At 38.1% G+C, this 22923-nt stretch overlaps 1 protein-coding gene and 1 pseudogene across 3 annotated transcripts in view; one reads left to right on the forward strand and one right to left on the reverse strand.

Annotated features, from left to right (window-relative positions):
• The window catches only part of MARCHF6 (membrane associated ring-CH-type finger 6), a 76530-nt gene that overhangs the window by 44740 nt on the left and 8867 nt on the right, over nucleotides 1–22923 (reverse strand). For all 3 annotated transcript variants that reach the window (XM_060009666.1, XM_060009667.1, XM_060009665.1), the window contains exons 2-6: nucleotides 12914–13010; nucleotides 12018–12091; nucleotides 8865–9008; nucleotides 4502–4574; nucleotides 340–508 (exon numbers count right to left, since the gene is read on the reverse strand). In XM_060009666.1, coding sequence (XP_059865649.1) covers nucleotides 340–508; nucleotides 4502–4574; nucleotides 8865–9008; nucleotides 12018–12091; nucleotides 12914–13010 — 557 coding nt within the window. The remainder of the gene's footprint in view (nucleotides 1–339; nucleotides 509–4501; nucleotides 4575–8864; nucleotides 9009–12017; nucleotides 12092–12913; nucleotides 13011–22923) is intronic.
• LOC132423678 (small ribosomal subunit protein uS8-like) lies at nucleotides 15349–22916 on the forward strand (annotated as a pseudogene).

The raw sequence follows: 22923 nt of genomic DNA on the forward strand, positions 1-22923 counted from the left end.
TAAGGGGGCTTCCTTAATGTTATGCAGCACGTCAGAAGCCCACGCAGGAGGTTTGTATATTAACTGCCAGGCCGGCGGTAAGCTGTTAACCCAGGCAAAGGGAATGAAAGAGCATGCAGTATACCCCCAGTACTGTTCCCAGTCTTGCTAGAAAACTAAGAGGCAAAGTAACAACAGCACTCTTTTGATTTTTCACATCTCCTTTAATCTTCTCCCAAACGTTGTCACTGTCCTGCTTTGCAATGAGGGACACGGGAGTCAAGGGTTTGGGTCTTAGAGGGTGACAATAATTCTTATGTCCTACCCAAATAAAATGAATTTGGGGATAGAGGGAGCTACCTCATTTTGGTGATGCCCAGCAGCGTTGAAGGGCGGAGCAGCATGCTCCAGCCAGATCGGGGCTCCCCCGTGGACTATCTGCTCTCGCAGCCACACCAGGCTGATGAACGCACACAATGTGCACGTCACCACAAAACAACCCTGCAAACAATCCGCCAACAAATTGTCCCTATTAAAAAAAAAAAAAAAGTACATAGAATTACTCCAAAGAACACTTAAAATTAAGAAACCAAAGGTAACAACATTCACTTTACATAAAAATCTCAGAAAGAACAAGAAAAGTCAGTCATAACTTTCTGGTGAAAAATCAGTCTCTCAAAAAGAATTATTTCTGAGGATGGTGGCAATTTATCTATCTTATAAGCTGGCCAAACATGTTTATTTATATATTTGTATTATATGTGTTCATATTATAGAAAGCAAAGAATAACATCAGAACTACATAAATTGGCTATCCAGCCTCTCTTTGAACATAGCTGAGAAAAAGGAAGGCAGCAAGCAAAAAACTGAAAGTAGCCAAATACTTGACAAAGGTCAAGTATTAAATACATGTAATTTCCTAAAGATACATGACTCTGTCCAACCCTTACTAAGAATATCCTCATCCTTATTTTATACACAAGTTGAACCAACTTAGTTAGCTGATACTTAAACCCATGTAAATGAACAGAATCAGCAAATCAGAAAGGTGGAGAAGGGCCTCTAGAAAGGCCTAAAGACAACATAAAGGAAGGCTGAGAAATACACAGTACACAATGCGTAAGGCAAAGGAGCCTGTGGTACATTTTACAAATGCCTCATTTAGAACGCAGATTAAATTTTGATGCCAACTGCAAATACACCAAAAGTATATTAGTTTCTCAACAAATCCAGACAGATCAAGTATGGTTCACATGAAAATACACGCAGTATAATAATACTGAAGACCTCTTTGTTCTTTTCCTCTCTGAAGGAGCATATCCTTCCCTGGTCTATGTCTGATTTCAGAGTAATTCAAAGGTAACTCAAGAATCTTGGTAGCCTTTGGAAAATTCACCACCATAATAGACATTTTTCCCTCCATGGAGAACTTAAGGAAGGGTCAATTTGGGAGACCTCGGCCTGGTAGCTCCAAACTGAACTAATGTGGCCCTCAGATGTTATCTGGAATATACCTTAATCAAAAGAGGAATACTAATCACCCCCTTGCTAAGGACCCCTCCAGACCATTAAAATTTTGATAGGTTGGGACTAAAATACCCCCTTCTCTACTCCTTCCTTGTCATCAGCAATAAGAACAGCAACTGCTTATTGTAGAGTTTATTGTAGATTTTTAAATGGTGACAAACTGTAGAATCCTTTCCTTTTCCCTCACACCTTGAATCTGGGCTGATTTGTGAACTGTCTGGACCAGAAGCGAATTTCCTGAGTTCTAAAGCCTAGAAGAGAGCTTTCAGGTAAGCTTCCACTCTCACCCCTTTAGAATGCTGCCCTGAGGCCACCATGTAAAGAAGCCCCACTAGCCTTCTGAAGATGAGAAGCCATATGGAAGAGCCAAGGTACCTCATCTTAGACTACCCAACCCCAGTGATACATATGCATAATGGAGGCGAGCTCAACAGATAAATGGATCAGCTGAGCCCAGCCCAAACTGCTAACTCCCAGAATTATGAGCAAATAAAATGTTTGTTGTTTTAAGCCACTAAGTTTTAGGGACAGCATGTTTTGCAGCAATAGTTAACTGATAGACTGTGCCTAGAGATGCTGAGGAACTGAGCTACAGAATATGTAGCAGCTGCTAAGATATTAAGAAATTTTAAGTAAAATTTCAGAAAATGGATTCTATAGAGAAAAATGAAACATTACTCAGAAAAAATAAGTGATTTACTTATAAGTGCTTTCAGAAAAACTGGCTCAATTCTTCAAATTCTAAAAGGCAGCATGAGATTATAAAAGCAACCCACGCTTACAATTTCTTTCCACTATTCCCACCAAGCTTTCAGCATTCTTCCCATGTCAATGAGGAAGCTCATGAAGGCAACTCAGGTGTGGCCCACTAACCAATCAGGTCACAGAGAAAAGGAGAGCCTGCCAACATAAGGCAAGCAACAGCTCTGAGTTTTGGTGATAATTTTGCTATGTATTAACATAGTGCTCAAAATTCACATATAGTTTTTACATGTATTTGTGAATTTAATCTTTGAACAGCCCGCCCAAATCCCTGAGGCATGATCTTCCTCATTTTACAGATGAGGAAACAGGGGTTCAGAACTGTCCAGTGATTTGCCCAAGGTCACCAAAAAGTTGCAGATGCAGCAACTTTTAAATTCCAATGTCAGGGTTCCTTCTGTTACAACCAGCTACATCTTTGCATCACCTAAGTGATCACACTTGCCAAAAAACCAGATGTTTAATGGTTCCGCCAACAAGAAGTAAAGGTGGTAGGCAAGTAAAATACTGCCTTACTTGAGACTAAAATACTAAATTTTCACTGACATGGCTTCCATAAACATCTGTTTTTCACAAAGCCAAAGCCTACCAATTTAAGCTTTGGTAAACATTAACATATTTAGCCACTTAAAACAGAAACCATTAAAGAAGTAACACACCCCCACTTTACTGAACAGCACAGATGGGACCTCAAGTCACCTCTTCTAAACAACTGAGATACTGACTGGCTGCTACACTGCTCTCTCAAAAATTACAATGATAAATACAACTCTAGCCTCACACTAAATGGAACAAGACTGCCCTGTTTAGAACGGTTCTTTTATTCGTTCATAGATATTAAAATATAACTTCCATCACTCTTAGCAGTCACCCCTTGCTTTTTTCTGATCTCCCTCGCTACTTCTAATATGTGCGTTTATTTCGTATACGATTCCTAAATGAAAGCCGGAGGTGAGCTACATCATATACATGGAGACATATGAATGACACTTCAGCCAAGACTGATTTTTCTTGCCTCTATACTAAGACTGTGTTCTGGATGGCTGATATAAAAATCTGATGTCCAAAAATAGTAACGCTGTCCTATTTGTTTCACTGAATCATTTCACAGAAAGTCAATATTTTCATACAAAGGGCTACCTTATTACACTATTTCTAAATTCTCAAGTGTGTCAAATTACTGCTTCTCCTTTTTATGAGGGCCACAGCCATTAGTGCCCTATTTTCAAGATCCTTGTCTACTTATAAACATTACTTTGAAAGCTGTTGTAATGTAAATAAAGTTCAAGTTCAAAACCTTTTATCTTATCTATTCCCTATACTGCCAAAGAAACACATAAATTAAATAACTTGCCTGTTCTATCCAAAAAAGGTAAAACTAGCAAGCAGGAAAAACAAGTTGCAAACACATCTAATATTTCTAAGTATTTTCAGCCACGATTCAAAATAATGATGCAGACAAAAGAGACTTAAAAGACCTCCTCGATTTCTTTTCTATCAGAAATGTAACATGCTCTCCTGCTCTCTTCTATTGCCATTTGGCTTATTTTTATAATATATTCCGCATGCTTCTGTCCTAAAAGACAGTCTTATATTGTTCTTTGCCCTTACTGACATAGGGATCAGAAACCTAAGGTCAATTGGGTACAAAAGAAGATTTTAGCAAACAGAGGTGCAATCTTTTGCAAGCTTAATATTCTAATGATCTTGATACAGCTTATCATTTACAGCATTTCTAACATCAATAATTTTGAAAACACATATATGTCTTTCCCAAGAAACCGCAATTACAAAGCTTTATGTCAAATTAAAATACAGTAAAACCACCACAGTGAACAAGTTTTTACAGTCCATCTCCTAACAATCACAAAAAACATTTTAAAAAGAAATTTGACTTCAAATGTCTGTGTTGTTAAAAACACATGTTTAAATGAACGCCCAGCGTATCACTATATGGAACAGTACATTTCTTGCACTACACGACAGCTTATTTAACTAGCTGTCCCACCGTTACCAAACTGTCCTTTAAGATGGGTATGTTTTAAAACATCATTTATATATGTCAGCTACTTCCACTGTAGCTGTAACTTTAGAATAGGTAACAAACATAAGGTATTATTTGTCCTTGGAATAGAAGGACTTTTCAAATTACAACAAACACAAGTATGCAGAAGAAAAAATGAGCACCATTCACAATGTGCAGCCTTCCACCACCACGAGGTTCAATACTTACGTGGACAGCATGTCTAGTGGCAGTGTCAGCAGGGAGCTCACAGAGCCAGTAAACAAGCACTTGTAGATGCGACCTACCAAGAAAGGGCATGAAGGCATACAGTCACAACTCTCATCGTAACTCATACAGTCGCTCAACTAAACAGATAAAGTAGAACACTGCGAATGCCACTGAAATAAACATTTAGTCTTTGCAAGGTTGAGCCTCATAATACTAAAGTTAAAAAAAAAAAAGTCAAGCATTAAAACTAGTGACAGTAAAGAATAAATGTTACACAATGTTTAAAGTTTTGATTCTCTCTAGATTTACTTACTTGTTTTTATTAAATGAGCTTAGATGTTTGAAGGGGGCGGGGGGGCCAATCTCAAGAAAAGATCTCCAAAATTATAATACAGAGTATTTTCTTTAACCTAGAATTCTAAAATTCATTGAGTCTGCTCATGAAAATAAAGTTTTGGGGATACACATTTTTGACATTGAGGACTTTTCAGTAGAGTACATGCTTCAATGCTATGAAGCAAACTAACAACCAATTTTTGACAAACAGATTCAAGGGTCCTCAAAAGGACAAAATCTTAAATCTGGCCATGAAGGGAAAGATGAAGTAAGGGCAAATACACAGCCATCCCCTCATCCTCTTAGTCAGAAAAGGCAGAAACAGATTTGGAAATGAGGCCCAAAAGCTGAGGTTTTCTTTCAAACCAGTACTTGTGTATTAGTTTAAGCATTTCCTATATAGCCTTGTACCAAAAATTTAGTGACTTCAATGGCTGTTCTCAAATGCCAAGTCAAAATGGAAAGACAGGAAAAGATTTTCTGTGACAGAAATTACTTACATATATGTATAAAACATTCAAAGCAAGTATGCTTGTAACAAGTAAAAGTGACAAACAGCCAATTGTCTGTAGATAAGAAAACAGACTCATAAATTAAAGTCCTCCTTACTAGCGTGCTTAAAAATAAGGTAGCTCAACACATTGCTACAGGAAAAGACAGCCACGGGTACATTGCTAACTTAAAGAAAGAAGTTACAGAATGTGTAGTGGGTGACATAATTTAGATTTTAATTGTGTGTGTGTGTAAACAATTCAGAACAGAAATCAAGCTTGTTACCTGTTACTTAAATCCTCAAAGTCCTTACTTAATTTTTGACTACTTGATCTACTGATTTCAGAGAAGTGTTAGTCTTCCACTATAACTATGAATGTTTTACATATTTCTAAGTCCTGTTTGCTGGTGCATAGAAATTCTTAAGTTTTCTTAGTGGACTATGCCTTTTATTAATATGAAATAAAATGCTGTTCCTCATTTAAAGTGTTTCATCTTGAATAATATCTGGCTGGCGAATACTGTTCCTGCGTTTTGTCAGCCTTTGTTAACAAATCCCTCTAGCATTAACCTGGGCTGTTTCGTACTTATCTCTTGTAGCGGAACACTTTTATACATACACAGTTATGAGGCTCTATCTACACCCTATGATCACAGATATTGCAATCTTATCTTTTCTTCTCTTTTACTCCCCTTCCTCAGCCCTCCCTTCTTGTCTTTCCTGTCTTTTGTCAGACTTTACAAATTTTACTCACTGCTTCCTATTCCCGCTCCCTAGGATGAAAACTCATCATCTTATTTCTATTCTCCTAACAGTTACTTAAATTTAAGTTTTGTTACTTTTTTATTAAAATTTACATAAATATTAAGTGTGTCTGGGTGAATTTTTATATTCGTATATATCCGAGTAACTGTCAGCCAGATAAGATTCTCAACATTTCTAGCTCCCCAGAAGGCTCCTTCAAGACCCTTTTCAGTCAATATCTCCAGCAAAAGGTAACCACTATTCTGATCTCTATCATCATAGATCAATTTGGCCTATTTTAAAATTTCACATAAATGCAATCCCACAATCCATACTCTTTTGTGCCTGGCTTCTTTTTCTCAAAGAAGTGAAGTTTATCCATGTTATTCTATGTTGCGTCAGCCAGCTCCTTTTTCACCACTATGTAGTATTCCATTATAGGGATAAGCCACACTGTATCCATTCTACTGCTGATAGTTGTTTGGTTGGTTCCAGTTTTAAACTACTATTATCAAAGCTGCAGTGACGACACCATTACACATGTCTTTTAGTGGACACAAGGTCCTTATTCCTGTTAGCAACATCCCCAGAAACAGAACTACTGGATCATAAGGTATTTATAATATTTACCACTGATAGATAACATCAAACAGCTTCCCAAAGTGGCTATACTATAATACTCTTACTATCAATGTATGCATGTTGCAGATGCTCCACATCCTAAGGAGGATTTGGCACTGTCTTTTCTTTTAATTTCAGCCATTCTTCTGAGTACATAGCAGCATCTTCTTGTGCATTTCCCTGGTGACTAATGATACTGAGCACCTTTTCACGTATGTATTGGCTATTTAATCTTCTTTCCAGAAACACCTGTTCAAATCTGCTGTTCTACTTTTTAATTGGCCTGTCTTCCTTTTTCTTACTGATTTATATAGTTCTTTATATATCCTGGATACAAGTCCTTTGCTGGATATGTGTATTGCAAATACCGTCTCTCACTCTGTAGCTTGCCTTTCTCTCTCAAAGCTATCTGAGCATGAATTAAAGTTCTTAATTTTAATTAAGTCAAATTTCTCAGTATTTTCTTTTATGGTTGTTCGCCTATACTTTCTTTTAGCAGTTTTTTGGTTTTAATGTTCACATTCAGGTTTACGACCATCTAAAGTTAACTTGTGTCAGGTGGGCGGTAATGGTATGGGTCACTTGCTCCACATGCCCGTCCAGCTGATGCTGTACCATTTATTGAAAAGACCATCTTTCCTCCCCTGAACAGCAACAATGGCACCTTTGCTGTTTATCACCTTTGCCAGTTCTGGACTCTACTTGGTTACTCCTGTATTTTTAATGCATAATTACACTGTATTTTCCTGTTTTATCTAAAGCATCTATAATTTCACCACAAATAAGACAACCTAAAAAGCTCTCAATTCTATCCTCCCCTCACAATTTCTCTCGTTAAGATCATCTAGAATTTTAGTTTCCAACTGATACCTAAAAAATTATTAATTATTGTAGACTAACAACAATTATGATTTAGCTATAAGAAGCACTTGTTTCTTTTTCTCTGGAGCTCACACCTTTCCCTGTCTTTGATTCCTTGCTCGTTTTAGTAAAATATATTCTCAAACACTTTTTGCATAAATGATTTGAGGTAGTAAGCTTTCCAAGTCCTTGCATCTATTGAAATGTCTGTATTTTGTCCTTCTATCTGAGAATAATAAGATTTTGGGTTCAAAAATTTTGCCATGTGTTGACTATTCTGCTGTCTTCTAACATTCAATGTTGCTGACTTTAAGTCTGATGCCAGTCTGATTTTCATGATTTTGTAGGATAATCTGAAAGCATAACATCTATATACCACCCTATTCAGCATTGGAAAACTTCACAATGTGTCTAGGATTGTCTTTTTCCTTTATCACAGTCAGCTCTCTCTCTTTCAATCTCTTTTACCCTCTGGAACTACTTACTAGACAGATACTGAAACAATCGGATGTAGCCTCCATCTCTCAAATTTTTTCCCTCATACTTGCAACTTCCTGTCTCTGAGTTACATCCTGGAGAACTCCTTGCTCAATCTTCTAGCTCACTAATTCACTCTTCAAGTGAATAGTACCTATTCTGCTACTTTCGTAAGATTTTCATTTTTATAACTGATCGAGTTTATTTTACTTTATTTTAAGGAGACATGAGGATATTATTATACTTATTTAAAAATATTGTTTGTGGCTAACTTTAAAGAATCCTATCTATATACTCTGGCACCATATACTATCGACCCCTTTCCATGTCTTTAAGAACACAAAGAACTTAAAAAGAATCAACTAAGAGTTAGTATACCAATCTCCCAAAGAGCCTCCTATATTTGAAAGACACGCTTCCCAATTATTCAGCACCATTAGATATGTGTTTTTTAAAAGGGGATAAAAAAAAATCTCAAAAGAACCCATCTTTTGTCATCCTTGAAAGCTCTAATAAACTTCAAGGAATAAAATTCAATTTCCTTCTAATTATGGTTTGATTTTGCTTTTTCAATTCTTTCATGAACTTTCATTATTAGCCTCTGTATGCTGTGTTTTTCTTTCCCACATTCATTCAAGAAACTGACCTGTTAAAAAATGGTTTTTATTCAGCTGAATAATATTTCTTAAATGAGGTTTTCCTAATACATGACATTATAATATCAAATAATTAAGTATCATTCGAACAAAACTATGATGCCATATTACTTTATAATATTAAATAGTTATGCAATGTTTAAATAACTCCAGCCACAGAAGAATGAATACTCACATGCTGTAAGAGGAACAACTCCCAACCATGCAAAGGCCACAAGTGTATAATGAAACCAATATCGTATTGCAGTGCCAATACTTGTAACCAGTCCAGCAAATATGTCTTGGATTGGAAGCCGCGAAGGCATATCTGGGGAATAAACTATAAGGGGAAAACGTTCACATAATTTCATGAAGATTCAAATAGGTTATATTCTAGGCAGGTAGCACTATCTTAACTTTCAACATTTGCAATTGCACTTAAATATTTTTTCCTATAAGAAAAATGAATCAAATAATTGCAATAAAATACTACATTTACCCAGAAGTCATTTATGAGAGCAAATCACATAAGAAATGTAGAAGCCAATGAAACAGGCCTCTGAGCAGGAAAAAATATTCAAGAGAAGTACACATCCCTCACTCATAGCCAGGAACTTTATGTAATGCTAATTTACACATATTTCAGCATTCAAACACTATAATTATCTGGTTTCTCAAATTATAAAAGATCACATAAAGCAAAAAGGAGCAAAAGGTGAAGCTGACAGATGTCATCAAGAAAGAACCCTCCCCCATGCCAGCCTCAGAAATAGCAATCAAAATGCACAACAATCTGCAGCAGAGCCACTTCCTGTAAGAGCCAACAGCCCGCTGACGTCTGTTAGCCACTCCCCACCCCATTTTAGCACAATAATCAACATCCCAAATGGTAAATTAAGGTCTTCCCACTTCTCTGCAAAGTGTGGTTCAATACTCAGAAAAAGAGGTTCTGCCACAGGTAATATTGTGATTTATAAGAAATACATATCTGGTCATTCAAATGACCAAAATATATTTCTCATATACATTTGGTCTTCGTCCACAGTTCCTGGCTCACAGCTCCTGAAACTCTAGGAATTTTCTATGCAACGTAAGCCATAAAGGTGTCTTTTGTTATGTTAATGAGATGACTTTTGAACCTGTCTGGGGCAGGGGTGGGGAGAAAGAGTATGGCACGGGTTTTCCAAGGGAGCCAACCAAGTAATTAGAGGGTTGGAATTTTCAGTTCCACCCTTCAGACCTCTGGGGAGGAGCGAGGGACTGAAGGTAGAACCAATGGCCAACAGTCAACGATTTAATCAATCAAGCCTATGTAATGAGGCCTTCATAAAAACCCGTAAGGCCTCAGGTTCAGAGAGCTTCCCTCTGGTGAAAACAAGTAGATCTGGGGAAAATGGTGCAGTTTCCCTTCCCACATACCCTACCTTATGCATCTCTTCAATCTGGCTGTTCCTGATAATAAACTGACGATCTAATAAGTAAAATGTTTCTCTGAGTTCTATGAGCCACTCTAGCAAATTAATCAAATCAATGAAGGGGTCACTGGGAACCCCTGATTTAAAGTCAGTTGGTCAGAAAGGCAAAAGCAAAAGTAACAGCCTGGGTTTGCGACTAGCATCTGCAGGGGGTTGAGGGACACCAGTCCTTTAAGGACGGAGCCCTCAACCTGTGGAATGGAATGCTATCTTGGAGCAGACAGTATGAGAAGTGGGTTAAACTGTAGGACGCCCAGCTGGTGTCCTGCAGAACTGCTCACTGATGTAGGGAAAAGCACCCCACACACATGTTGGAATTGGTACCAGAACCTATGTACACACATTTTAGAAAGATTTCTTTTGTAATCGGTTCCAGTGAAAACCACTGCTCTACCACAGGTTTCTCCGAAAAAACATACAGAAGGAACAAAGGCCTCTTTCTCCACTAAGGCCAAAACAAAGAGCTATGATAAATAAAGTTTTAAAATCAGTGATGTGAAATTTATGAGAGCACTATTACAAAACTGTTCACAGCTACAGACACAAAGGAGTGAACAAGTAACAAACAGCAACTTTTTACAACATACCCACAAAGATCAGTACTTTAGAGGATTTTTGATATACAGGAGCAAGTCATTAAACCAGTAAACAGAGTTTTTGAAAAAGATAAACAGAGCACATGATGTCAAATGAAAACTAAAAGGTACAAACACAAGCTTTTATTGGCCTCAGAATAAAGAAGCTCACATGAGTATTTCTTATCAATCAAACTTCATGAAGATATTCAATTATTTAGTCTTGCAGTTTGCAATAAACCTTAAGCTGTACAGTTTTTATGCCCTACAGAAAATTAAAGACTACAAAATAACAGAATTGACATTTTTTGAGCACTATGAATACAAAGCTTCAAAAGTGAAACTGTAATGATTTTAATTATATACACTCATCACATAAAGACAAGGTAAAACTAACAATAATTTACAGAATTTACACTCAGCAGCTCAAGATGCTTAAAACAAACAAAAACTAAAGCATAAAAAAATCTCTGGGAGGGGAGAGCAATATACTAGGATCTGAGAATGAAAATGTGCTTCAAATTATTGATAACCTGCCAGTATAAACCTCTACTTATTTAAGATGAACAATATTAAGTATCAATCAATAGGTAAAGGAGTTATAAATACAATTAGAATTTTAAAGATCTGCAAAACATTTACCAAAGCCTACAAAATACTGAGCTTAAAAAGTCTTATTTTAAAAAAGTGAGTTGTCTTTATTATTTGTCTTTAGTATTTGTCTTTATTATTATTCCAACCAACATAATTTAAACTCAAAAGATGTCCCAAATTTGAACACGGATGGGATATTTGACAAATTCAAGGCATCAATAATTTTTCTGGGTAAATAATGATATTATAGCTGTATTTTTTTTAAAAAACCATTACTCTTTAGAGATACATGCTAAAATATGTACAGATGAAATCATAAATGATGGGATTTGCTTTAATAAGGATGGAGAGGTGAGAACAAGAGCATAGGGAATGACATGTAAAGGCTATGAGTTGAAAATGGATGAAACTGAGTGATGGATACATACAGGCTCATTATACCTTTGTACACGTTTGAACTTGTCTAAAAAAAAAAGAAATATCCCACAAATTAAATCACGTGCGTGTGGTGTGTTAAAAGCTGACGTGTGGTGTATTAAAAGCTGACGTGTAGTTTTTAAAAATATTTTCCAAAATGTTATAGCAATACTTTCTATTACCATAAAAGACAAATTAAGCTGAACACAGTTGCTTTAAAACTGTTTAAACACCTTTATGTGGCCAGTTATAACCTAGAAATGCAGTGAAAACTTCGAAAGAACTTACTTGGTGTGAAAGCAAATCTGTGCTTGCATAATTCACAGTATTCTTTTCGACTGTGTTTCAGCCACTGAACTAAGCTGCAATTACAAATACATTCATAAGTATAGTGTTTATAACAAAAAAACTTTTAAGGTTTCATTGAAAACTAATATTGCTTTACTAAAATTTTACATATCACAGAACTTTTACAATTTTAAATTTAGAAAGTCCTAAACTTTTTATCATTAATGCCCTCTAAGAGTACAGAATTATAACAGATAAAGATAAAAATGACATGTATTTCCTCTATTAAAAAGCAGTTTCAATTAACTGAACAATTAACTAATCAAAGTAAATTGTAACATCCTCAAAGATAACTGAATATAGAAGAACCTCCAAGCATCAACATCAGTTCTAATATTGGTCTAAGGATACTGCTACCTGGTGGCTAGGTCTATCACTAATTGGCTGGCTGTGTGACATAGAACAAGTTACTTAACCTTTCAATGCTTCAGTTCCCTCATCTGAATAATCATAAAATCATAATCATACTCCACCTTGCAGTTTTGTTGTAAGGATTAAATGAGTTAAAATGTATACAAGCACTGAGTTATTACCTTACACAAAGCATTTCCTAAATGTAAACTATAATCATGCCAAGCAAAACTACAACACCATAACACTTCCCACAAACATAAGCTCTCCATGGTAGAAATAAACAAATGGGTACTCACGTGCATCTGAAAGACAATATACCAAAATGACATGGCATGGTAATAAGAAATATGGGTAATTTCCAAATTTTCACAAAAAAAATTTTAAAGAAATAACTAGTTACAGAGAAAGTTCACTGAAACAGTATCCCTTATATAGATGACAGAAAAGCTCAGACATAAAAATTTTCTAAAAGGATGACTCACCATTCTTGATGGATAAACTTAATACTGCCAGTACACACACAAGGATGATAAAGAGGTTTCTCAGGTGTTCCTTCTGACCGACACACTCTACATATGTCTATTAATGAAAAAGAAAAATTGAATTATCTTTGGTTATAACTTTTAAAAAAATAATAGGCCACCAAAAACTAAAATACTGCATGCTAAAGCAAGACTCTATCACTAGGTAAAACATTAATCAACATCATGGAAAACTAAAAAGTGTGAACAGGATGATAATCTAGTATATCTGAAACTTAAAAATTTTCTATTATATAAAAGGTCAACTGTCCCTTTGTATGAGAGCTCTGTAAATAAATCAAAATTGAAAATAACGGAAACTGTGGTTTACTTGAAACTGTACTTTCTCATAACTAACAGATTATAGATAGAAATATGCAAAATCACTTCACCATTCCTGTCCTAACAGTTTAAAGTCTAAAGTCCTAAGTCTGGTCCTTTTTGTGAAGTTTAAATTTCACAAAAACACATCGAAACAGCAGAGCAGCCCTAGAGGGAGAGACAGACAGGAACAGACACACACACAATAGCGTGTGGAGGGGGCACCCCAAGACCACGAAGGCCAGAGAGAGGCGAGCCAGAGACCACCTTAAGCAGAAACTACGGAAGCTCAGGGCTACGGGTCGGCCACCAAAGGGCAGCAGCTCTTCCTTCACTCCCTCCACCCCCGCCCCAAGTGATTCTCATGGCACTAGCGTCAGTCTTGCCTGGGGTGGCGGGTGAGATACAGATGGCCGAAAGTTATCCCTCAAGCTCGCTTGCTCGATCCTTAACGCGGTCTTTCTGCAGGACCACCTACCGAAACCTGGTTGCGATTTTCATTTAGACCATCTTCTCAGCAATCCACCAAGACCAAATGCCAACCCCAAGTGGGCAATCTGAGGGGCGATGGGCAGTATGAACAACGGGCAGGGACTTAATGCAAGCTTCTGATCTACTCTCTTACAGGGAATTCCTCATTAATGAGGAATAACTGCAACCCAGAGCCCAGCACTAATGGATTTAATAATGAATCCCCAGCACCTGTCAGACTGGGATACGCACATGCTGAGAAGCGTGGCGCAGTTACAGCCCCTTAAGAGCTTCACAGACTTGTGATTGCTCAATCCTGGGTGGCTAAGCAATATTTGTTGTCGAAGTTAGGGATATCAAGCACTGGGGGTAACCTAAGTGGTGAGCACACTAGTCTCCCCGGTTATCAAGGAGCCAGACAAATCACTCCAGCACCACAGAAAGGCCATGCACCACCACCCACGTAAGAGCTATCAAAGTGCCAATCCTGTCTGTGATGGAGTCGCGTAGGGTTGTCCAGCTTGAGTCAAATTAAGCGCAGACCACACCGCTGTGCCTTCAAATTTCAGCTCTGGAACCAGACACTCCAGCTACCACCATCCGAAGGACTTCAGTTTCCCGTAAGCTGCCAGCAATAAGCTGCCGGCACATTACCGGAAATAACGAGGGCAGTCGGCATTGTTTATGGTCAGACAACATGGGATCAGAATCTCTTCAAACCTCCCATTTTCACCTTCATCCTTAAGTAATGAAAACATCCACGGCAAAAGCTTTCACTCTGGTCAGTCTTACATCAATCTAAGACTTTGAGCTCTAGCGGTGCAGTATGAGCATCCCAGCCATCCCGTCTAATGGGCCTCCACAATCAAATTCCAACACAAACAAAACAGAACCATGCTCCCATTCCAGGATTTCCAGCAGCAGTGTGCAGGCAGCTCGCGCCTGCTTGGAGTACTTTAATTTCTTCAAGTGCACACTTCAGCCCATGGAGACTCGGCTAGAAGCCAGGAGGGCACTGAGAAGTAGGGGGTACGGATAGGAACGGCGGCTCCCCATCCGCAGACCCGCACGGCAGATCACACAGCATTTTAACTGCACCGAATTCAATACCCTGCCACTGAAGCTGGGGATTACCTCAGCTGCCAGTACCAGATTTGCCACACAACAGATCTGCCTTAAAGGATTTTAAGTGGACTCATTCCGATTACCAGACCTCGAAAGTGTCCAGTGTTGTTTTTCATCACTGCCTCCCCACCCTCAGGTCGCGAGTGGCAAATCTGCTACCTTCCTAGGTTGGAGTAGTCGATTACCAGGCTTCCTGTATGGAATCGAATCCAGATTTCCCATCACCCGAATTCCCAGTCACGGTGGTTGCCATGGTACGCAAAACGGCTCCTTAATAGGGCCACAGAACGTGCAATCCTGGTCATCTAGAATCATCAGAGCAGAGCTGCTGATGCCCATGGGCATGGATTAGTTCTAGAATTACCACAGTTCTGCAGGTAGGAGCCAAATAAGCGCTCAAAGTCATTCTCAACATCAGGGTGTCTAAGCCAGAAGTGCTTAGACGGCCGTGGATTAACTTTAGCGACAGGCATGTGCTACGGCAGGATCAACCACTCAGGGTGGGTTTGAGTGCGAGTGTGGGGAGGCAGCTGCAGTCATAGGGCAAAGTGGTTTCCCCCTCATCCTGTCTCCCCGGCCAGCTCTCAGGCAGCTGCGGGAGTAGAAACTAGGGCGCAGTAGCCAAAGCGCGGCAAGAGGTGTCCCGTAAGCAAGACACAGTGCAGAGGAAAGCGGCAAGAGACACCACTGGGCTTACACGAATGAGGGTCACCACGTCACCCTCCACCAACATGATGACTGGTCAGCCACAAGTTATGCGGCGATGGACTGGGGTGGGGCAGGGACAGCCTTTGTGGGCACACCTGGGCTAGCGGGATGCAGGAACAAACACCGGAAACAGTATCAACATGGGTGTGAACGGCTGATCGGCCGATGCCAGCCGGGTGCCTCATAGACAGGGACCAGCCCCACAAGGTGACCTAGCCCTGTGTGGCGCAGGGAGCCGCGGCAAGGACATCACAGCGGGAGGCTGAGGGATGTGCCCACCCGCAAGAGACACAACGTCTCCCCACACTCCCATAGCACGGCCGCGAGGGGCAGGTGGGGTTGGGTGGGACTGGAGAGACAGCACTTCCACTAGCAGGACAGAGAAACACGTGAATACGACCAGACACTGATCTTCAGAAGACTCCATCCTTCTGAAGGACGAACCAATAAACAGAAAACTAAGCAAACACAACAAATCTAAATCAAGGCCCAGAGCTCTGCTCGACAGTCTAAAGTACAGGACTGGACTCACCTTGCCCTGCAAGGTCAAAACTATTTTCACCATAACACTAATAGTGTTTTATTCTCATTGTCTTGCCAGTGTACAGTGGAGTTTTCCAGAGGCTACATGAGACACCTGTTTGAATGCAGCTGCCTCCCATTAAACGAGACATTTAAGAGGTATGTAAATATAAAACAAATCCACTCTTCTCACCAATATTTTGGGTTTGGAATATACAGTTATTTTCATGAAAAAAATTTTATATTAACACATAATGAGTGTGTTAAGTGAATAAATATTTCTAAATTTTTTTATTCTCTTATACGGCAATTAAAAGCTCTTCTGAATCTTTTAGAAGAATTTACAGGGATCCTGAGACCAAAAGAGTTTGAGAACCACTGCTCTATCGTAGTGGTATGTTTAGGTATGCTGAGAGATAGATACACAGATAGATTTTGCTCACAGAACATCTGAAAAAAATCAGAGAATAACTATGGCTCTCTCAAAATACACATATGCATACAATTATCATTATTGTATCAGGGACTTCACAAGCTCCACTGATTATAAAAGGAAAAGGGAAGGGAACATTAGACTTCTGAATCACTTTGTTTTACATGGATATCTTTTACATAATAATAAAAGTGGAAATCATATAATAATCAAAATGCAAAATAAACCAAAAACAAATCAAATGAACCTGTGTATATCAAGCTTAATCACAGAAAATAATTACTTTAGACTTTAAAACATGGTAATATATCCTCAAGTAGGCTATATCCAAAGACAGAAGGAACTATAAAGAAATCCTAAAGAGAATTCAGTAATCATCATGTTAATAGTAATAATATTGATTGTTACTTTAAAACTTGGAGGATAAAGACAGTAAGTATGATACTGGTATTGTGGTTATTTGTTTAAAAAAAATTATCTCTTAGAATACGTAAGTATTCATGGATGAAAAGATATCGTATCTGGGATTTCCTTTAAAACAATCCAGCAGAAGTGTGGGGAGGCAAGAGATAAAAGAATTGAGATAAAAGAATTATCAACCATATGCTTGTATCTGTTGAATCCAGATGCTGGTTATATGGAAGTTTATTACATTAATCTATTTGTGAGAGTTTGAAATTTTGTATAATGAAACTTTAAAAAAAACAATCAAAGGTTAACATGCAATTTGTAAATATCATAGCTGAACTTTCACTTTACTAACACTACCAAGTCCTATTTGTTTGTTTGTTTATTTATTTATTTATGGCTGCGTTGGGTCTTTGTTGCTGCACACTGTCTTTCTCTAGCTGCGGTGAGTGGGGGCTACTCTCTGTTGCAGCGCACGGGCTTCTCATTGCGGTGGCTTCTCTTGCTGGGGAGCACGGGCTCTAGAGCACAGCCTCAGTAGTTGTGGCGCACAGGCTTAGTTGCTTGGCGGCATGTGGGATCTTCCCAGACCAGGGCTCAAACCCATGTCCCCTGCACTGGCAGGCGGATTCTTAACCACTGTGCCACCAGGGAAGCCCACCAAGTCCAATCTTATCAGTGAAGTTCTTTAGCAGAAGGTCTTTGCATGTGGTTTATTTAACATACACACACAAATGTGAAAACTCATGTTAGCAATTTTCCTATTTCACTGACCATGTTTTTCAAAATGTGTTAAAACTTTCACTGGCTATATCTTCATCAGGGAAAGAAAGCAAAATAAGATCTAAATAATCTGCCTCAACATTCCTAAAAGCCTACTGCTATGCAACCCACAACCCATTTCTATTAAAACCATTTCATCTAAATGACTCTAATACAGAATCTGGTCCGAGAAACAACATCACAAATCTCTTTTGCAGTACTGACTCTTTTGTTTCCCCACATGATGAAGTTGTGACTGAGTTTTGCTCAAGAGTACTTTATGTATAAATATTTCCCTAAATGGAAAGGCAAAGATTGTTGCTATAAATCAACCAGAATGGTGATAAGCCTCAGCTATAAAACTCTTCAAGGCAAACACTCAGCTGTTTAGCAGGCCCTGAGCCACACCTGATTCGGTGTGGCTTATCCACTCCTTATCAGGGAAATGGAGGTCAGGAAAAGCTACCTAAGAGATAGGCTGCAACTGCCATTGCTCTATATCCTCAACTCAATTTCCTTAGCTAGTCCGTGCGTATGGAGTAGAAGCAAAGGTTCTTCCCTGCCAATCTATATTCCAGGAGAAAAATGTGAAACAAGGCACAGGTATATAAAGGTCATAGTTAAACATTTATTCTGGAAGAATACATAAGAAACTATTAACAGTTGCTACGTTGTGGGGATCAGGGTTGGGGGAAAGAAGTTCTTTCCTTATTTTATAAGTGTATGTTGCCTATAGTGCAGGTGTACCTAGGCATCCATGGATGGATTGCTTCCAAGAGCCCCCATGTATCCCAAAACTCCAGGGCACTCAAGTCCCATAGTTGGCCCTCCACATCTGCAGGTTCTGTCCACATCCACGGATTCAAGCAAATTCAGATGAAAATTCTGATCTGCAGTTGGTTGAATTTACAGATGTGACACCCACGAATGGGACAGGGGCCAACACCATATAAGTACTGGAAAAGATCCGCATATAAGTGGACCCAAGTAGCTCAAACCAGTGTTGCTGAAGGATCAACTGTATATATTTGTGTAGTATTTTGCTAATATCTTACTTAAAATTAATAGTTTCCTATATACTTATGTTCAAAGACATGTACAAGAATGTTCATAGCAGCTCTATTCATAATAATGCCTCCAAAATGGAAACCACCCGAATTGCCTAAATTTGGCAAATAAATTTGGATAAATAAATTTTGGTATATTCACATAATTTAATATTTCATGGCAAAAACAATAAACCAACCAAAACCACAAACCACAATTTGGATTTATCTCACAAAATGATGTTGAGTGATAAAGAACCCCAGACACAAAGAGTACCTACTCCTATATAATTCCACATGTAAAAAAATTCAGAAACATGTAAAACACATATCATTTAGAAAATAAGGATAAAGGTTCGCTCTAGAGAAAGGCAGCAATAAAGACTAAAAGACGAATGAAGATTCTACACCAAGATGAAATAGTAGGAGTTTTCTGCCTACTCCTCCTGCCAAGGACAGCTAAAAACCCCGGATATTGTAATACAAAACAAACATAAGAAGACTCTAAAAGGTGAAGAGAAGGCAGATCAGCAAAAGAAGCTGGGACGCCAAGGAACCACAAGGCAGTGAGTTCTCTGGATTTGTGTTTTGCCTCAAGTATCCTGGACTGGAGGCTGAGGTGGAGAAGCTGGCAAGGTAGAAACACCAATGAGAACAGACAAAAAAAATTCCCCCCAAAAGCTTGCTCTCTCTCTAGCCAAAGGACCAGGGAAGGGCAACTCAGCAAGACAGAAAACTTGAGACAGTAACTACTGCTGTACCCCAGCCAAACAGTACAAGAAAAAAATTCGACCCTACCATCACCTCTGACAGTCAAGAACAAGTGGGGAGTAGACTTAAGATTAGCAAACTCTATTTCTAATCCTAGCCCAACTATATTATCAAGCAAGTTAATAAGGAAATGAGGATTTAAAACCTAACCCCCAATTCCAAAAGACAACTTTTTGACGTTATCATACACAACCTGTTTATGTGATCAAGTTTCCTTGAATGTTTTATTTTTTCATAATTTAATGTCAATATCTTATATATATCTACTATCTACCGCTCCAAATTTATAATTTTCTTCCTTTTGAACAGTAGATTTGCTCCCTCTAATGAAACACATTACTGAAATATAAGGGTAAAACTAACTAGTACAACAGCTAAGTAAGAAGTAGTTTTATTACTAGTGAAGCTGGATATTTCCACATTTTGCCATGTTCTCTTTGTGAACTATCTATTCAAATTCTTCGTCCAGCTTACTAATTCGCTCTTAACAATAAGAAAATAGTCCAAAAAAATTTAGCAAAGGATTTGAACAGATACTTCAGCAAAGAAGGTCTACAAATGGAAACAATGCTGACTCATTAAGGAAATGCAAATTAAAAACAAAGTTAAGATGCTGATGACTGTACAACAATGTGCTTATATTTAATGCCACTGAATCAGACACTTAAAAATGGTTAGAATGGTAAATTTTGTTATGTAAATTTTACATTAACAACAAAGCTTAAACCGCAGTAAGATTACCACTACATACCTATTAAAATAACAAAAATAAAAACATATATACTCTTACCATACATCCAGCAATCCTATTCCTAGGTATTAACCTAGTGAAATGAAAACTTATGTTTGCACAAAAACCTATGTGAATTTCATTCATAATTCTCCCAGACTGGAAACAACCAACCCAAGCATTCCACAACTGGGGAATGGATAACTGTGGCACATCCCTACAATAGAATACTACTCAGCAATAAAAATGAACAAACTGCTGATACAGGCAACAATGTGACTATATCTTAAATGCATTATGTTAAGCTGAAAGAAGCCAGACTCAAACAGCTACATACTGTTTAATTCCACTTATGACATTCTGGAAAAAACAAAACTATACAGACAGAAACAGATCAGTGGTTGCCAGGTCTGGGGGTGGAGCTGACCATAAAAAGACACGAAGTTATTTTGGGGAGTGAAAGAACTATTCTATATTTTGATTGTGGTGGCTACATGACTATATGCACTTGTCAAAAACTCAAGAGACATTAAATAAGGAAGACTTTAAATACACTTTAATTTTAATAAAATCAGGTTTTCTACAGTACTAGTGTCTAAACAGACATAGAGAAAAAGAACAAATGAGAAAAGGTAACGACATGAAAAAAAATTAGTTCCCTCTCTATAATGTGTTCTAATGAAGTTGTAGATTGAAATATACCCCAATGAGCACATTTATTTCATCCGACCAGGTAGGAATTAATGTTGCTAGAGACTGTGGAAATCATCAGCATTGGTCATCAAATATTTTTGGCATTCTACTTTCTGGGTATGTGGCAGTACTGCACTTCCCTGTCACCTCTGAAATTATACCTGAACATGTGACTTGCTTTAGTCAATGAAATATGAGTTATAGTGATGTGCCATCACTTCTGGATAGAAGTCTTTGGGCACCAATAAACACAATCCATCACACTGCATTTTCTTGCCTGAACAATTGTGGAATCATGTGCTAAGCCATGGTCTCCAATCTAGATCTCCAAGTGACCAGCATTATTAGCAGGAGAATCTCTCCCCAGCCACACTGGACGTGATGTCAGTAAGAAACTTAAAGCAACCTTCTGTTGCTCAGGTTTGGGGGAATTTTGTGACTAAGACATAAATTAGCCTATCCTGTTTTATAAAAGATCTTAGCTGCTTCCCAAAACAAAAACTAAAACAAGCACAACCACCACCAACACAGAAAGTCAAAGAAAACTCTTTTCACCATCTTTCCGTGCTACCGCAATGGTGTGCATGAATGACCTGGCTGATGCTCTCAAGAGCATTAACAATGCTGAAAAGAGAGACAAATGCCAGGTTCTTGTCAGGCTATGCTTCAAAATCATCTGGTTTCTAATTGTAATGATGAAGCATGCTTACATTGCCAAATTTCAAATCACTGATGATCACAGAGCTGGGAAAATTATTGTGAACCTCAAAGGCAAGTTAAATAAGCATGGAGTGATCAGGCCCAGATTTGAAGTGCAACTCAAAAATCTAGGAAAATGTCAAAATAACCTACTTCCATTCTTCTAGCTTGGTTTCACTGTACTGACAACCTCAGCTGGCAGGACAACCATGAAGAAACAAGACAAAAACACATAGGAGAGAAATCCTGTAATTTTTTTTCCTAGGAGTATATAACAATGTGCAAATAAAATGGCTCAATGGAGAAAAGGGGGGGGAGTCAAAGAAAAAATAATCTATTTTGTTTACTAGGATCAATCCCACTACCCAAAACCTCAAGAGAATAACAAGGCCAAGGGTACAAAAGGAGAGTGCAGTCTACAAAAGGTGCAGCCTGAGGCCCTTCACTAAAAATGAAATAATGTTCTGTGGTGGAGTAAGGTTCCACCAAATTTACATGCAGTAAAATTACAAATCTTGCTCAGGCCAAAGTAAAATCAATGCACTCTGCTGGTTATGAATGCAAACTTACCTAGAACAATAAAGCAAAGCTCTTCCTGGTTTTCAAGGGTAAATTTCTTCTGTTAACTCCTATGGCAACTTTTGTTGCTTTATTTGAATACTTAATATCTTCACAAAGCATACCTTTTAGAAGTTCCTAGCACAGTACCTAGCTCAGTAAAGTTTTTTTTGAATGAAACCTTCAAGTCCTTAGTGACTGAATATGGAGACAGCCCATGAGATGAAAGGGAGGGGGAACACCCAATAGTGTGAGAGGTTATCAAGTTGGTGCCAGCTGTGGAAGTCAACACCCATTCAAGGCTAGCCCATCCCGTTAGTTTTCTTAGCCAAAAATCCAGTATCACCAAATATATTCTAAGTATCTACTATGAGAAAAAATGCAAAACAACTCTTAAAGCTTTGGGTACATCTTAACTCTTAAGCCACTGTCTACCCTGAAAATTGTTTCACATAAGGTTTCAAAATGTTTCCACTTTCCTTCTGCTGATAAACTAGTGATAATTTAATAAACAAAGGGTTTAATACACTTTATTTTTTAGAACAGATTACACTTACAGAAAATGTGAGGAGACAGTACAATGCTCCCCCGTACACAGTACCCAGTATCCCCTCTTATTAACATCCTACATTAGGATGGTAGTTCTACTACACTTAATGAAGCCATAATGACACACTATCATTAACTAAAATCAACGGTTTATTCAGATTTCCTTGATCTTTAC

Source organism: Delphinus delphis, chromosome 3, assembly GCF_949987515.2.
Source record: "Delphinus delphis chromosome 3, mDelDel1.2, whole genome shotgun sequence".
Classification (NCBI taxonomy): domain Eukaryota; kingdom Metazoa; phylum Chordata; class Mammalia; order Artiodactyla; family Delphinidae; genus Delphinus; species Delphinus delphis.